At 44.8% G+C, this 18,215-nt stretch overlaps 1 protein-coding gene across 2 annotated transcripts in view; it reads left to right on the forward strand.

Moving 5' to 3' along the window:
• The first annotated feature begins 7,466 nt into the window (after positions 1 to 7,466).
• The window catches only part of LRP11 (LDL receptor related protein 11), a 90,214-nt gene continuing 79,465 nt past the window's right edge, over positions 7,467 to 18,215 (forward strand). For both annotated transcript variants that reach the window (XM_074397283.1, XM_010331425.3), the window contains exons 1-2: positions 7,467 to 8,079; positions 15,363 to 15,520. In XM_074397283.1, coding sequence (XP_074253384.1) covers positions 7,467 to 8,079; positions 15,363 to 15,520 — 771 coding nt within the window. The remainder of the gene's footprint in view (positions 8,080 to 15,362; positions 15,521 to 18,215) is intronic.

Here is an 18,215-nt window from a genome sequence, read left to right on the forward strand (position 1 = left end):
AAATAAACAACTGGGACTATATCAAACTAAAAAGCTTCTGCACAACAAAGGAAATAATCAACAGAGTGAAAAAGCAACCTGCAGAATGGAAGAAAATACTTGCAACCCATATATCTATAAAGAATTAATATTCAATGTTGATCTTTAACACAGAAAGAATTCATATAACTCAATAGCAAAAACAAAAACAAAATCTGAGTTTTAAAAGCTAGCAAAGGACATGAATAGACATTTTTTCAAAGAAAACATACAAATGGAAGACAAATACATAAAAATGTGCTCCACATTACTAATCATCAAGGAAATACAAATCAAAATTACAATGAGATATCACCTTGCATCTGTTAGAATGGTGATCATTAAAAAACACACACACACACAAGTGTTGGTGAGTGTGTGGAGAAAAGGGAACACTTGCAAACTGCTAGTGGAAACAGTAATGGGTATAGCCATCATGGAAAACAGCACAGAAAACAGTTCTGTTAGACACAGAACTAACATATGACCCAGCAATCCCACTTCTGGGTATGTATCCAAAGGGAATGAAATCAGTATCTCCAAGAGAGATTTGTACCCCCATGTTTATTGCAGCGCTGTTCACTGTAGCCAAGATATGAAAACAGCCTGTGTTCATTGACAGGTCAATTAAAAAAATGTGATATAGATACATAAGTAGATAGATATAAATATACATAAATTTGTAATGGAATATTATTCAACCATAAAAAGGAAGAAATCCTGCCATTGGTGACAACATGGGTGAATCTGGAGAGCGTTAGGACATTATGCTACTTCAGTAAACTGGACGTCAAAATACAAATATTACATGATTTTTCTTGCATGTGGAATCTAAAAAGTCAAAGAAACAGTAGAACGGTGGTTGTCAGGGGCTGGGGGAGATGTTGGTCAAAGGGTCAAACTTTAAAGTTGGTCAAACTTTCAGTCATAAGTTGTATAAGTTGGCTCTAATGTATAGCATGGTGATTATAGTTAATAGTACTGTATTGTTTACTTAAAATTTGCTGAAAGAGTAGACCTTACGTACCCTCACCAAACACACAACACACACATGGTAACTGTGTGTGGTGATGGATATGTTCATTAACGTGATTGCGGTAATCATTCACAATGTATATGTACGTCAAATGATCATGTCATATATGTTGAATATATAAAATGTGTTTTGTTTGTTTGTTTGTTTGTTTGTTTTGAGATGGAGTCTCACTCTGTCACCTGGGCAGGAGTGCAGCAGCAAGATCTCAGCTCACTGCAACCTCCGCCTACCGGGTTCAAGGGATTCTCCTGCGTCAGCCTCCCGAGTAGCTGGGATTACAGGTGCTTGCCACTACACCCAGCTAAATTTTTTTTTTTTTTTGTATTTTTAGTAGAGGTGGGGATTTTTCATGTTGGCCAGGCTGGTCTCGAACTCCTGACCTCGTGATTTGCCTGCCTCAGCCTCCCAAAGTGCTGGGATTACAGGCATGAACCACTGCAGCAGCCTACAATTTTTATTTGTCAGTTATACCTCAGTAAAGCTGAAAAACGCAACAATAGCAAAGCCAGATGGGATAGAAAGCAGGTTAGCTGACAGACTCGAGATCTGAAAGCCTCATGATGTGATGTCGATGAGCTGAGAGAGGATGATCCCAGCCAACACTTAGGAGCGTCTAGTGCACATTTGCCATTGTGCCATGTGCTTTACATGCTGTGTTTCACTTTATCCTCCACACTTGTGGGAAGCAAGGTGAGGCAATTATTCCTGTATTACAGAGGGGTGATCTGGTGCTTCAAGAGGGTAGGTGACTTGCCCAAAGTCACACAGCCAGCAGGGGTTAGACACTGCTGTTATGGGCCACATTCAACACTGTGCCATTCTAAGTACTGAGTTGCCTGAGGTTCAATGGTGTTTTTAAAATATTTAAAGGACTACCACTTGGGAGGAGGTATAGATTGCTCTGAGAGGTCCCAAGAGAAGGAGCTAGGACGAATACTTGGAAGCTGCAAAACAGATTGTAACTGAATATAAGGAAAATATTTACTGAATAGTAGGAGTTGCCCAAAGATGGAAGAAGTTCTGGTGTGTGAAGGTGAAACTAGCTCAATTTCCCCAGAGAACTGATGTTTCTCACTTTTTCTATTAAACATAGAAATGGACCCTGCTTTTCTTAATGCTTAAAACTTAAATTTGTCTTACCTGAATTTCTTTTTCAGGAACTTTCTGACTTTCAGATAGTATCGAGGAAGTGAAATTCACTACATCACCGCATCCAAATAAGGAGACACCAGACTCCTCTCCTTACTCTCCATAATTTCTGTTTTCCTCACCAACCACCTGCTTCCCATCAACCAACTGTTCTTCTTACCCCTCCTTAATTCATGTTTTTCTGCGGGTAGCTACACCCCTTTCCCACTATATATACCCCCAATTTTAGTTGGTCAGAGATTTGAGACTTATCTCCACTTATCTTCATTTGGCAGCACCAAAGAAAGCCTTCCTCCCCCAAAATTCTGAATCCAGTGATTGGCTTTCTTTGCTGCAAGCAACGGGATGTAGACTGATCCCCTGGCATTTCAGTAACCAAGTATTGCATTCCCTACCTGTGAATTGGGGGTAATACTAGCACATGCTGCATAATTGTTGTTTTAAACAAATAAGTGACTGTGCAGAACTCAGAACAGTTCCTGGTAGAAGGCCAAGTAGGTGCTCAGGGGAGAGATTTGAGACCAGAAAGTGTAAGGCAACTCCTGTCTTCACCCACCACCATCAGGGCTATGTATGCACTGTTCTCTACATGCTACTTTCACTGTTCTATTTGTCCTTCTCTGCTGAACAGCTTCTCTACGCTACTATCCCATTCCAGGCCCCCTGGAGCTCACCTGGGTTCCCAGCTACACTTCCTTCCTTGACTCAGTTGTCGAGTCAGTTTGTTGAGTTAATTTGTCTAGTCACTTTGTTTCTCAATTCTGTTTTTACATTACTTGGATAGAGTATCTATTGGCTCGGCTTGAGCCAGCTATTCATTCTTGATTCCATCCCTAGTGAACAGGGAGTGTGGTCACCTGGGGACTGGGGCTGCCCATTCCAGGGATGTGGGCAGAGCAGACTCCATGAAAGGGGTATGGAGAAGGAAGCATCTTAGTGCAACAACCACTCAACTAGGATGCCGTAAAGGAGATTCAGGCTTCAAGAGGTTTCGTGACCTCTACTCTTAGGAAAGATCCTTCATTTCTGTTGTAATAACAAAAACAACTAGTATTTATTGAGCTTCTACCATGTGTTAGATGTCCTCCTAAGCACTTCACATGCACTGATTTAACTTATTTGATGCCTGTAAAAATATTTAAGATGGGAAGTAGTGGGGAGGAGAAGGCAACAAAAAACGATGATCACTAAGGTGTTACTATAGATTGGAAGTTTGTAATCCCCCAAAATTCCTATGTTGAATCCTAATGTGATGATATTTGGAGGTGGAGGCTTTGGCAGATGATTAGGACATAAAGGTGAGGCTCTCATGAATGGGATTAGTGTTCTTATAAAAAAGATCTCAGAGAGCTCCCTAATCCCTCCCACCAGGTGAAGACTCAGTGAGAAGACTGTGGTCTATGAACCAGGAAGTGGCCCTCACCAGACATCAGTGTCTGCCAGCACCATGATCGTGAACTTCCCAGCCTCTAGAATTGTGCAGAATAAATTTCTCTTGTTTATAAGCCTTGCAATCTGTGGTATTCTGTTACAGCAGCCCAGCCAAGATATGTGTCATCTCATTCCAACATTCAATAAACTGACCTAGAAAAGTCTAAATCTCAATTTGATCCACTCTTACTGTTAATGATCTGTCTTATAAAAGAGAAACACATCTTCATCTTTCCAGACCACAGTCCTGACATTTTCATCCTCACATAAAAATTCTTCTATCCATTGGTAAGACTTTGATGTTTCGGCTTTTAAAACAAAGATAGCTTATTTCTGGGGGAAAAAAAAAAAACTGAAAGAAGAACTAGAATAAGAAGGTAAATTATAATGCACAATGCAATAAAACTTGGTTTTTAAACTAGCCTTATTAACATATAATTGAATATAACAAACCATACTCACTTAAAATGTACAATTTTATGAGCTTTGATCTATGTATTCACCAGTGAAACCATCACCACAATCAAGATAATGAACACACCCATCGCCTGCAAAAGTTCTCATGGGCTTCTCTGTAATCCCTTCCCTTCCTACTCAACTCCTGCCTCTTGTATCACAAGGTTTCTCCACTCTGGCAGTTGGGAATATGAGCTATTGCCTGGCCAGTACAAGCTCCGAAGTTTTTCTGCCTGCTTTTTGCTAGTGGCTGCCTCTCTGTCTTGGGAAGTTTTCTCACATACATGTACCTGTTCGAACTTCAGCTGAAGACCCAGGGGAACCCTGCACAGATCTCCAGGGCGCCTCCTTCCATTGCACTCTCTCCTCTCTAGTACTCTAGGGTCCCTGGCCTCCCTGAATCCTCACCTCTATTTTCCAACTCACAGAGACTGCTGGGCCTTTGGGTTCCGGTCTGCACTGCAGCTTGGAAACCCTCTCCAGGCAGAAAGCTGGAGCAAGCGGCATGTTGCTTCCTTCATCTCCCTTCTCTTAGGCCCTGCATCGCCTGTTTCGCAATGTCTGAAAACCGTTGTTTTATACATTTTTTCTCATATTTTTCATTTCAGGTTACAGAGTAAGTCCAGTCCCTGTTGCTCCCTCTTAGCTGGAGCAGATGTCAACACTTAAATTTAAAATATAAAAAATCATTTACAACAAGCTCATTATAAAAAAAAATCAACGGATGTAAAGTCTTATAAAGTATAAAAGTAAATATTTCCCCTTCAGTACTTGCAATTCACAGCCCAGAAAAAAACCACTGCTCATGGTAAACACAACGTTAAATAATTTCCACTTCTCCCAAAAAGACCTATTGTGAAGTTGCAGATGCAGGAACATCTCTGGTGGTGCTGGAAGGATTTAGAAATGAATGCCCCTGGCCGGGCATGGTGGCTCACACCTGTAATCCCAGCACTTTGGGAGGCCAAGGCAGGCAGATCACAAGGTCAGGAGTTCAAGACCAGCCTGACCAACATGGTGAAACCCCACCTCTACTAAAAATACAAAAATTAGCTGGGCATGGTGGCAGGCATCTGCAATCCCAGTTACTCAGGAGGCTGAGGCAAGAGAATTGCTTGAACCTGGGAAGCGGAGGTTGCAGTGAGCCAGGATCAGGCCACTGCACTCTAACCTGGGTGACAGAGCAAGACTCTCTCTCGGAAAAAAAAAAAAAAGAAAAGAAAAGAAAAGAAAAACAAAACAAAACAAATGAATGCCCCTGAGAAATGCTGTCCTCTCCCCTGTCCACCCCACAACCATGGAGCATGTGAGCTAGGGCTCACTCTATACTGACTTCTCTTTCACTGTCCCCAAGGCAGGAGTGAGGTGGTCAAGTCTCTGTGAAGGCCACATAAAATCATGTGTGTGAAAGTGGCAAACTTTGAAATCATATACAATTGTTAGTTAATATACATATTATCTTGTTATTTTTTATATCAATAACTTATATAACAACTAGTCCTTGGAGAGTTTGATGATACCTCAGTCACAGTTTTCATCACTAGTGAAAGTTTCTCCTCATAACAATCCTGATCAAGCTCTCCAAGGCCTGTGGCAAAAAATAAAAATAATTAATAAAAAGCATTATGTTGGTTCATGGTCATCTTAAAGTGACAACAGCTGTGTGGGATAGTGTCCCACATGTGGAAGAATCTCCAGGCTGAAGTGGTACAGTCCAGACATAATCTTTAGAGCTAAGAGGCCATTTCTCTCAGTCTCAAAATTCACTCAAATATACCCCTGCAGAAACTTTATAATTTCTCCCTTTCACGGAATGGCAAATAACCTGGAGCTTTTTTTCTTTTTCTTTTTCTTTCTTTTCTATTTCTACCTTTTAATTTTACCTCCTACTCTGGTCTGGACCTGCAAGCAATAGGTTCCTCAATGTCAGCTCAGGAAGAAATAAAAACAGAGCAGAGACTGATATTTTCCCAAACCATTATTCATCCTTCCCCTCCTAAAAAATACAGACACTTAACAATGTTCAATTTGCAATGTGCAGCATCCAGGCAAAAATTTCCAGACACGCTAAAAAGCAAGAAAATGTGATCCATAATCAGAGGGGGAATGAATCAACAGAAACTGATTCAGAAATAAACACGATGCAGACGCTGGTCACAGAAGTCTAAAATTCTAAGGTGAAGCCCCCACTAGGTCGGACATTTTCTTATTCCTTATGTCATGTAAACACAACTCCCAAGATCTCCGTCACAGGCTGTAGAAATTACTCACCAGGTCCCCATATGGGCTGTGTTCAGATTTTTAGTTATATTTGTAGAAATCTGAGTGAATGTGATGACTGCTTTATACGGGTTTTATTTTTATCTTTAAAGACAGGGTCATGTTCTGTCCCCCAGGCTGGAGTGCAGAGGTGTGATCACAGCTCATTGCAGTCTCGAACTCCTGGGGTCAAGCGACCCTCTCGACTCAGCCTCAGGACTTACAGGCGAGCACCACCTTACCAGGCTTGATTTTTGTGTTTTTAAACAGACTGAATGAACATCCTTCAGAATTTCCCATCCCCACCCCCCACAGCCCCGACTCCACCACCCCGAACCCCGCCCCACTTCGTACTACCGAAGCACATCTCGGGAATCCGATGCGGAAGGAAAGAGTCAGGGACGCGGGAGGCGAAAGGCTGGCGACGCTGTGCGGTGGTCCTAGGTGCGCGTGCCCCCTCTCTGGAGTAGTCCTTGGGGTCACAAGGATTTGAAGACAGGCCCTCCCCTCCCATTGCCCCGATTCCCCCGAGTGCCAGGCCCCGGTGGGCCGGCGCCCTGAGCAGGTCTGGTTGGTTGCTAAAGCCTGCTGGGCCCAGACAGGAACCCTGCCCTGGCTGGGCTGCGGCGCCGGAGCAGAGCGGTACGGAGGCTGCACTCGCAGGACCTCCTCTCCCCGCCCGGTAGGAGACCGCGCCAGACGCGAGGCGACGGCGGCAGGGCCGCGCAGAGGGGCGGGGCTCACCAAGGCTCCACCCAGCAGCCCCTGTTCGCACGCCGGGTGCTGATCCGCGCGGAGGCCGACCCGCCACCACCCAGCGCTCAGCGGGCCCGGGCGGAGAGGCGCAGCGCGCCAGGTAGCCTCCGGCGAGGGCGAGGGCGAGGGCCGGTGCTGGCCGGCTATGCCTCCTGCCGCTGCGGTTCAGGCCGGCGCCCGCGCGCCCGCGGCCTCGGAGAAGCAGCCGGGTTCCGGGGGTGCTGCGCTGTGAGGCCGGGGCCTAGAGCCCGCTGCCGCCGCTGAGGAGCGGCCCAGGAACCGAGCTTGCCAGCGCTCGCGCCCCCGCCTTCCTCCCGCGCTCGACCCAGCCTTGGCTCGCTGCCCTCGGCTGCCGGGCGCCATGGCCTCCGCCGCCAGGGAGAGCGCGGGATCGGTGCGCCGGCCACTGCCGCGTCACCGAGCGCTGCGCGGGCTGCTGCTGCTCTGCCTGTGGCTGCCGAGCGGCCGCGCGACCGGGCCGCCCGCGGCGCCGCTGTCCGAGCTGCACGCGCAGCTGTCAGGCGTGGAGCAGCTGCTGGAGGAGTTCCGCCGGCAGCTGCAGCAGGAGCGGCCGCAGGAGGAGTTGGAGCTGGAGCTACGCGCGGGCGGCGGCCCCCAGGAGGACTGCCCGGGCCCGGGCGGCGGCGGCTACAGCGCCTTGCCGGACGCCATCATCCGCACCAAGGACTCCTTGGCGGCGGGCGCCAGCTTCCTGCGGGCGCCGGCGGCCGTGCGGGGCTGGCGGCAGTGCGTGGCGGCCTGCTGCTCCGAGCCGCGCTGCTCGGTGGCTGTGGTGGAGCTGCCCCGGCGGCCCGCGCCCCCGGCCGCCGCGCTCGGCTGCTACCTCTTCAACTGCACGGCGCGCGGCCGCAGCGTCTGCAAGTTCGCGCTGCACCGCGGCTACAGCAGCTACAGCCTCAGCCGCGCCCCGGACGGCGCCGCCCCGGCCACCGCGCGCGCCTCGCCCCGGCAGGGTAAGCACGCGACTGGGGCCGGCCGAGGCCAGAGCGCTGGGTCCCGCAGCGCCCTCGCCAAGTTGGGAGTGAAACACACTCGTGCCAAGTTATTTTAGCCGCGGGCTCCCAGAGGAGTTTCTGGCGTGGGTTTCTGTGTCTTAGGAAAGAGGAAGCCCAGTCGATTGGCAGAAGCCGGCGGGCGCGGTGGGGAATTTTCTGGGTTTGAGGACGAAGGCTGGTCTGAGAGGATTCGTGGAAATTTGATTTAAAAGAGGAGAAAGTTCAGAGAAACAAGTTTATTTTAGTGTCCTGGGTTGTATAAGGCATGGTTTGTGTTAAGTAATTGCAAGAGCAAAATCTAATTAGATGCGGAGCTTCTCATGACACCCACCCCTGTTTCTTAACGTGGCTCTCTTGGCTCTGCCTGTGGTGGCTTTCATCAGACAAAAATGGGAAGGAAAACTACTGCTCCCTTTTATAAAAAATGCAAAGAAGAGACTTGATTTTCTTTGAAAATAGGAAAATTTAAAGCGTGATTCATAAGGGCTAAAAGTGATGCCGATTTGACGGTTTTGCTTTTTGTAGATGCTGTGAATGAGAGAATCAGGACACATACAGGAGACACGAAAATGGTAGCAGTTGCACATGAGGGTCCCGGAGGGAATAATAGAACTTGATTTCACCCACGTGTGGTCACGCTCTGTGTGTTTAATCATGCTCTGTTGCTGTTTGATTTATAATAGCACGAATGATACCAACAAGATGGGGGCAGAGCTCAGCCACTTTGGAAGTGTGGATTCTCCAAAACCTGTGGATCCATTAAAAGGGTCTGGAAATATGTGTCCATCACATCTTGCCTCTCTCCCCACCTCTACTTTAGATGAGGCTCAGAACCCTTGTCAGGGGAGCAGATATCAAAGGGTCACCCTGCGACTGCTCAGTCTTGAGGCAGACACCAGGAAGGACCCTGTAGCTTTCCTTCTGAAGTGGGGGCAGGCAGCACTTTCACTTGGACCCCCACCAGCATCGCTGAGGCCCATCACGGCTGCTCTACACACATCCTTCCTCTTTGCCCAAATACAGACCTAAATATCCCAGCAGTAAAGAAACAAAGTCTCCGTGTTCTCACTGCTCACCTGGAAGAAATTGACAATGCCAAAGGGAGCTTTTCTATAAACCCAGAGGAAACCTTTTAAAACGAAAATAAACCAAAGAATAAGCCTTAGAAAAAAATGTTTAAAGTTTAGATTACTGTGAAAGACTGGGCATGGTGACTCATAACTGTCACCCAGAGCTTTGGGAGGCCACGGCCAGTGAATCACTTGAGGCCAGGAGTTGGGACCAGCCTGGCCAACATGGCAAAACTCCATCTATACTAAAATAAATAAACAAAAATTAGCCTAGTGTTGTAGTACGTGCCTGTGATGCCAGCTGCTCAGGAGACTGAGTCAGGAGAATTGCTTGACCCCTGGAAGTGGAAGTAGCAGTGAATACAGATTGTGCTACTATACTCCAGCCTGGGCAGCAGAGGGAGAATGTCTCAGAAGCAAAAACAAATAAACTTTAGATTACTATGAGAAGTTTCTGGATTGTTTTTCCTCTTGCTTCCTTTGTTGCCCTTCCTTTCCCTAGGGAGAGTTGGTCTAGGAATTGTTTTATAGATGTTTGGGGATCAGAATAGGCAAGCACTTTGGGTCCTCATTTCTGGGAGAACACTGCTGTGCTCAGACTTCCTGAGGTCCCAGCAACATGGAAACATGGTAGGTGTGGCTCAGGCTCCTGTAGAGGCTCCCTTGTTCTCTCTCTGTGGAAGTCAAAAATGTTTCTCCAGTATCCTATGTGTCCCATGCCCAGAGGCTTGACAAGTTGAAGTTGTTTATGCTTCTGATACTAAGTTTTTCCTTCTTGAATTGTTCCTTTTTCGGAAATGTGAGCATGTGCAAATGGCTTAGAAGAGTCCTTGGAGAGAAGCTGTGGCTGGGTCCATCGGAGGTAGATAAAAGTACCATGAAGAAATGGCGATGGGATAGCACGGATTTACAGCAGGACACACCCGCCCTATTTCATGCTGACATTTGTTGACTTTGGTGTTAGGTGCTGCCCTAAGCCCTTTCCACACATGAACTCACTCTGTCCTCACAACCACACAAAGGCCTGGGTTCTGTTATAATCCCCAGTGTATACAAAGGCTTGGAAGCAAAAATAACCTGCCTGAGCACACAGGTCACTCAGCATGCGGGTTGTGGAGCCTGAAGTCCTATGCTTTCTCCACCAGTACCAGCAGAAGCTGAGAAAGGGACCACTGAGCTGGGACTGTGAGGGTAGAGGTAGGGAAGGTGGGAGGATGTGGGAATGAGTGGGGGATGCTGGAGAGAGGTGCCTTGCAGTGACTGAGTCTGCCTGCTAGAGTGTGTAGAGCAGAGGTGGGTACTTGAAGTTCTGGGTCCTGGTGTCTCTACAAACAAGTCCCTGCTCATCCCTTTGGGACTTGGTTTCTGCTTGTCCTCCAGCTCAGGCTGTCATGATGTTCAAGGGTGGACATGCTTTGTGAGTTACGAAGGTGGCACGCATGTACATGATACTGTTCTAGGAAAATGGTCGGGTCATAACCATGACTGGAGGGATTGGGGGACTGAATATCATGATAAAAAGTAAAGAACAACAGGAGGGAGGGAGAGGAGAGGTGGAAGCTGGAGCTGCTAGGATTCCAGAAGAGCAGGGAATATAACCTCCAAGTGCTCAAGGATCAGAACCTTTTCATGGTTTCTGCTGGATATACAGTCTGAAGTCCAGTATCATGGGGAAGAATTTGGGAAATCAGCGGCTTGTGTGTCAGGGAAAATCAAAGCTGTGAGACAGAGGTTGGCTCTTCTCTCTGCAGACCCGCCTGCCGCCATCCCCAGCCCTTCCCTGTCTCCACCAAGTGCAAAGGAAAGAGTTGACCTTCCCATTCAAGGCTGATCCCTGCACAGGTGCCTAACCAATCTCCCTCTCCAAGCGCCTTACTTTCTCACATTGTCATCTTCTCCCTTTTGTGTTATAAACAAATAATTTATATATATATATATATTTTTTTTTTTTAATTTTTGAGACGGAGTTTCGCTCTTGTTACCCAGGCTGGAGTGCAATGATGTGATCTCGGCTCATCACAACCTCTGCCTCCTGGGTTCAGGCAATTCTCCTGCCTCAGCCTCCTGAGTAGCTGGGATTACAGGCACGTGCCACCATGCCCAGCTAATTTTTTTGTATTTTTAGTAGAGACGGGGTTTCACCATGTTGACCAGGATAGTCTCGATCTCTTGACCTCGTGATCCACCTGCCTTGGCCTCCCAAAGTTCTGAGATTACAGGCTTGAGCCACCGCGCCCGGCCCAACAAATAATTATATTTAATAAATAATAGTAAGATAAGTGGTTGGCAGTGTTAGGGAAAATATATTTAAACCTGCGACTCTGACCACACACAAATTCCAGATGGATCAAAGAATTAAGTATTTTTTTTTTAATTACACCATAGATTACTCCATACACAGAAAAACTTAAATAAAATTCCATATCTGCAAGGAAGACAGGTTTGGAATCAATTAAAGAGATCACAAAGAAAAATGATAGATTACATGTACGCTAATAAAAACTTCGTTATCAAGAAACAAAAGGATTGCAAACGAGTCTGGGGAAATGTGACATTATTTATTCATAGAAAGAGTTTATGGGCCAGGCAGAGTCGCTCATACCTATAATCCCAGCACTTTGGGAGGCCAAGGCAGGCAGATCGCTTGAGGCCAGGAGTTAGAAGCCAGCCTGACAACATGGTGAAACTCCATCTGTACCAAAATAGAAAAAATTAGCCAGGTGTGTTGTCACACGCCTATAGTCCCAGCTACTGGGGAGGCTGAGACATGAAAATTGCTTAAACCCTAGATGCGGAGCTCACAGTAAGCTGAGACTGCACCACTGGACTCCAGCCTGGGTGACAGAGGGAGACTTTGTCCAAAAAAAAAAAAAAAAAAAGAGCTTATGAGTCAGCTAGAAAAATAAAATCGATGGGCAAAGGACATGAGCAAGCTGGTCCCAGAAGAGGAGGTGTAGTGGATAAACATGGAAAAATATTCCACCTTAGAATCAAAGAAATGTAAATAAGGCCAGCTTTCATTTGTTAACTTGGCAAAAATAGGTTTGCTCATATTGGCATGCGTATGGGAAACTTTATATACACTTCTCTGCCCACTGATGGTGTAAATTGGCACTACCCTCTTGGAAACCAATTGGGAAATATGTGGCAGAGACCATTAAAATATTCATTCATAATTCTGGAATATTTTTTAGGGAAATGATCCATACTGAAGAGAACATATGAGCAAAAAAGTGTTTATTATGGCATTATTTATAATGGTGAAAAAAACAGTAACAGTGAATGTCCAGTTGTAGAGATGAGGAAATTCAAGTGGCAGTTGTGAAGTTTATATAATCGCATGGGCAGTGCTAAGATACATGAAGAAGTATCAATAAGAAGAATGTATTAATAAGTTAATCAATTAAATTCAGGTTGTAAAATTATATTTATTGTAACTGTAATACATCCAGGGTTGTCTCAAAGTACAGTGGAAAGACAGAGCCTTTGAGTTAGAAATATCTGGGCTGACAAATTTATCACCTGTGTGATGTAATTTAGCCTCTTAGCCTAGTTTCTATATCAGTATTATACAGATCATAATACCTACCTGAGAGATTCATTGTGAGAGTTAAGTGCATGCTACCTAGTACAAGGAAATTGTAACTGCCCAATGGGTTCTCCTTGCCCACTGGCTACACAGAGCCGATTTATCAAGACGGGAATTGCAATAGACAAAGAGTTTAATTCACGAAGAGCTGGTTGTGTAGGTAAACCACAAAACCAGATGAGCCACTTTATTCATCTGGGTACTTTGAACTGGGTGCTGCCAGCCATCAAGGACAGGGTCTATAGAATATCTCAAGCACTGACCTTAGGTTTCACAGTATCCTAAACCATAATTTCTAATCTTGTAGCTAATTTGTTAGTCTTGCAAAGGCAGTCTAGTTCCCAGGCAAGAAAGGGATCTGTTTGGGGGAAGAGGTGTTATCATCTTTGTTTCTTTTTTCTTTTCTCTTCTTTTTTTTTTTTTTTTTTTTTTTTTTTTTGAGACAGGGACTCACTTTGTTACCCAGGCAGGAGCACAGTGGCACAGTCTTGGTTTACTGTAGTCTTGAAATCCTCAGCCCTTCAAGTAACTGGGACTATAGGCATGTGCCACCACACCTGGCTACTTTTTGTGTTTTCAGTAGAGATGGGGTTTTTGCCATGTTGCCTAGGCTGGTCTGGAATTCCTGGACTCAAGCAATCTACCTGCCTCAGCCTCCCAAAGTGCTGAGATTACAAGCATAAACCACCACACCCGGCCCTGTCTTTGTTTCAGAGTCAAACTGTAAACCAAGTTCTACCCAAAGTTAGTTCGGCCTATGCTCAGGAATGGACAAGGACAGGTTGGAGGTTAGGTGCAAAATGGAGTCAGGTCAGATTTCACTGTTATAATCTTCTCAGCTATAATTTTTACAAAGGCAGTTTCAAAATCACCCAGTAAATGGCAACTATTATAATTATTATCAGCAGCATCATAGGGAGAAGGACTAGATCAGTACATACCAAAAATCACAATAATCATATTGGGGTTGCGGATAATTTTTTTTCTAAAGTGTTGCAGTTGGAAATCCATGATGGATTTTGACCCCATGTATCTGAGCCTCTTCCCTTAGTCTGGCCCCACTTCTGTACCCTGACTTCAGGGTTCTTTCCAGTTGCTCTGCTTGAGCTATGCCATTCATTACCACACAGGACAGAACATCTTCCTGTCACGGGGGCTCTGTGCACAGTAGTGTGTTGAGAATGAGGCTGGTTAATATTATATTACACCTCTCTGAATAAAATGTCACCTTGATATGCTCTCTAAATCGGTAGGGGTCTTATATCACCTCTGTAGGTCTTATTAAGTGTGTTTAGTTTTCAAAAGAAACCTGTTACCCTAGTACTTAACATGGGTTTATTACATTTTTTTTTGACAAAAATTCAAAATGACATTTACCTTGTTCTTCATTCTCAAGTCACACATTTTAAAATGGTGGCACACTCCTTTCCTCTTCCTGTGGTTATTTGTTTATTTTAAGGTCTGTTTCTGGGTAGATAAGCTCTAGCTTATTTTGAAATACATTTTACAATGTAATTGACCTGGACTTGAACTGAAAAGGAAACATTATCTGTGTTATTTCAGATGCATCAATGATCAATTTAGAAGACAAGATGATTTCACTAGACTTAGGAATCATCTTGAAGCTCACCTAAATAAAAGTAAATGACTAAAATAATCTTTTTCTTCCAGAAGAGGTAGGATTAGTTTTATAATGTTTGGAATAGTTCAGCACTTACATGATTCTTCCATCTTAAATCTTTGAGGGTTTAAAAAATTATTTAGTGTCCATTACTGTTTATATCACATAGCATATTTTCATTTGTCTATTTAAAATAGTGTTTTTAAACAAAGTTTAAACTAAATAGCTGCTGGCTATGATGTATAACTGCTGAGTTACAAGGTGCTTTCCAGAATTATAAAGTCATAAACCGTTGTGTGGAAACAATGAACCTTTCAGAACCAAAGAAAAGATCAACACTATGAAAGGGCTATCAAAGTAACGCAAATATCCTCTTTCTCCTTACCTGGGAGAAGCAGAATAAAGACATCATACAACCTGTCTTTGCTCAGAGGTGGAAAAAGACAGAAGAACAAGTTTCTTCCTAGGCAGGGTGATGTTTACTTGGCTTATTTAAATCAAAGTTACTAGTCCTCATTTGTAAGTGACTGGAAAAATGGGACATGTCTTCTCCATAGTTAGTGTACCCTTGGCAATAGCATGTAAATAAGCAATTGTGCTTGATTCTTTGCAATGTGCCTAAAAGAAAAAGGTATCTTCCCTTTGTGGCTGGCAGCAGCATTCTCATTCAGAAAAGCCCCATTTCTAAGAGCCCCAGGCCCCTCACATAATTCCTCTTGTTCCCGGATGAACAGGGTCTGGCTGCTTGTTCTCCCGGTCTACTAACAATCTGGGAAAAGAAGGGAGTTTATTTCTGCAGCTGGTGACAAGGAGATGATCAGAGTCACTCACCAGACCAACTCAAAGTTACAGGTTTTTCTTCAGTGCTTATTTACATATCTGTTCAGCAAACAAGATACCTCTTCATAAATTAGAAAAAATAAGAAATCACCTCTTATGAATTACTTATTTTCTTTCTTAGAAAAGGATGCACCTCCGCTTAGCAAGGCTGGGCAGGATGTGGTTCTGCATCTGCCCACAGACGGGGTGGTTCTAGACGGCCGTGAGAGCACAGATGACCACGCCATCATCCAGTATGAGTGGGCGCTGCTGCAGGGGAACCCATCAGTGGACATGAAGGTAACACATGTTGTCATTGCTAACAGAACAGGTATTTCAGTGAAGTGGTCTTTCGTAATGTCCTGCCACTTCATGTTACCTAAATGTCTGTATGCTAGCAGTGGAAGGTATAAAATGGAGACTGTATAAAACTGATTGCGCTAAAATGGTTTATGACCTCAATGTGCTTTTCTGCTGAATAAGCAGTGATCTCAATCATTTGTCTTGGAGCTTACCCTCCTTCTTGCTGCTGTTTGTGACTTCTCTAGAGGACAAAGACGCTTCAAGGAAAAAGACTAATCCTTTGTTTTAATGACTCAGATTACTTTTTTAAAGCTTTATTTCTTTTTCTTAGCTCAAGATCCAGGAAGAAAATTTGAAAGTTACAAAGGAATCTAAAGGAGACAATAACAATAGGATGAACTTATCCTTCACATGAGCCAGAAAGTAAACAGCTTACTTGGCAGCTAGGCCTGCTGAGCTTACCGGGCCTCTAGGGGAGGGAGGCTGGCATGGGGATCCTGGGATTGCCGCCGATGAAATCAGCCATGTGCTCCCTGGCTGCCTACGCTCAGGAAGTCTTGAGTGGTGAGACAAGTAGCTTTTTATTTACCCTATCAGGACCCATTCTAGTTAGGAGCATTTCCTGGCTTAGGCAGATGAATTGCATCCAAACCACCTCAGTTAGAGGAGATGGAGAAAGAGAGTGAGGTAAGGAGGCACTGATTTATACTCTACTGGAACCAAAGCAGAAACACATCAGGGAGACGACTAATTTAAGTAACGGTGATTTTACTCCCAACTCACCCTTGTCCAGTGATATGGTTTGCCATTGTCCTCACCTAAAGTTTTATCTTGAATTGTAACCCCTATAATCCCCATATTTCAAGGGAGAGACTAGGTGGAGGTTATTGAATCATGGAGGCAGTTTCCCCCGTGCTGTTCTCATGATGGTGAGTGAGTTCTCAGGACATCTGCTGGTTTTATAAGTGTTTGGTAGTTTCTCCTACATTCATTCTCTCTCCTGCCGCCTTGTGAAGGAGGTGCCTTGCATCTTCTTCGCCTTCTGCAGTGATTGTACTAATAAGGTTCCTGAGACCTCCCCAGCCATGCAGAACTGTGAGTCAATTAATTATCCAGTCTCAGGCAGTTCTTTTTAGCACTGTGAGAATGGACTAATACATCCAGCATCCTTCCCAGCTGCTCCTCCAAACAAGAGCCCCTTCCACAACATCCTTTCCAGGGCTCACCAGCCATCTGCATGACTTTTCCAAGGGCAGAAGCTCACTGCTTCACCTCATGTCCATGACATTGCTCATCACTGTATTAGGAAAGCAGGCTGTGCCTCCCCTTCCTTCTGTGCATTGGTGCTGGGTCTTCCCTCTGGAAAAACACTGAACTCCTATTTTTATCCTGTGTAAAATCTTTGAAAGTCTTTGAAAAAAAAAAAGAAGAAGAAGAACATCAGCACTTGGTAAGCTCTTCTCAGAGCTCAGCACCCCACAATTTGTCAGATGTTTCTCATATGAATTGATTTAGAGGAACCCCACAACCATCCTGCCTCGTCCAGATTTTATCATTAATCCATACCCTTCTTAACATCTGACACCCCTAATCGAACCCCATATTTAAGCTTTGGTTTCCTGACTCATCCGTTACATCCTGTGATTCAGATTGCCTTTGTCTCTGTTAAGGAGCTTAATGACATGAACCGTGTTAGTAGCTGCATCACACAATAGGTTCGTGCTGAGTTTTTTGCCAGCAGGATTACCTATACCTTGCTCCATCTTTCTACATGAATTGTCATCATGGCCTCTTCTATTGCATTAGTCTGTTATTGAACTGCTGTAAAGAAATACCTGAGACTGGGTAATTTCTAATGAAAAGAGGTTTAATTGGCTCACGGTTCTGTAGGCTGTACAGGAAGCATGACAGCATCTGCTTCTGAGGAGGCCTCAGGGAGCTTTTACTCATGGCAGAAGGAAAAGCAGGAGCAGGCATGTAACATGGCCGGAGCAGGAGGAAGAAGGGGGTGCTATACACTTTTAAATGACCAGGTCTCATGAGAACTCACTCACTAGCACGACACAGTACCAAGGGGGAAATCCACCCCCATTATCCAATTAGCTGCCATCAGGCCCCACTGCCAACATTAGGGATTACAGTTCAACATGAGATTTGGGCGGGGACACAGATCCAAACCATATCACCTGTCCTGTATTTGTGTAATTTATTTGTTTAACCTAAGTACAGGACCATCTATTGATCCTCTTACATCTCAGCATTTTTGTTTTCATCTATAGCAGAAATAATGTTGAACTTTGAGGGTCATCATCATATTTATTATCATTTTATGTTTTGTGTCAGCTGCAAAATTGATTAATATATCTCAATTGAAATGAGAATGGCCAGGCGCAGTGGCTTATACCTGTAATCCCAGCACTTTGGGAGGCCGAGGAGAATGGATCATTTGAGGTCAGGAGTTCAAGACCAGCCTGGCCAACATGGTGAAACCCCGTCTTTACTAAAAATACAAAAAATTAGCTGGGCATGGTGGTGCATGCCTGTAATCCCAGTTTCTTGGGAGGCTGAGACAGGAGAATCTCTTGAACCTGGGTGGTGGAGATTGCAGTGAGCCAAGATCATGCCATAGCACTCCAGCCTGGGTGACAGAGTGAAACTTAGTCTCAAAAAAGAAAAAAAGAAAGAAATCTTG

Source organism: Saimiri boliviensis, chromosome 4 (genome assembly GCF_048565385.1).
Source record: "Saimiri boliviensis isolate mSaiBol1 chromosome 4, mSaiBol1.pri, whole genome shotgun sequence".
NCBI classification, from domain to species: Eukaryota; Metazoa; Chordata; class Mammalia; order Primates; family Cebidae; genus Saimiri; species Saimiri boliviensis.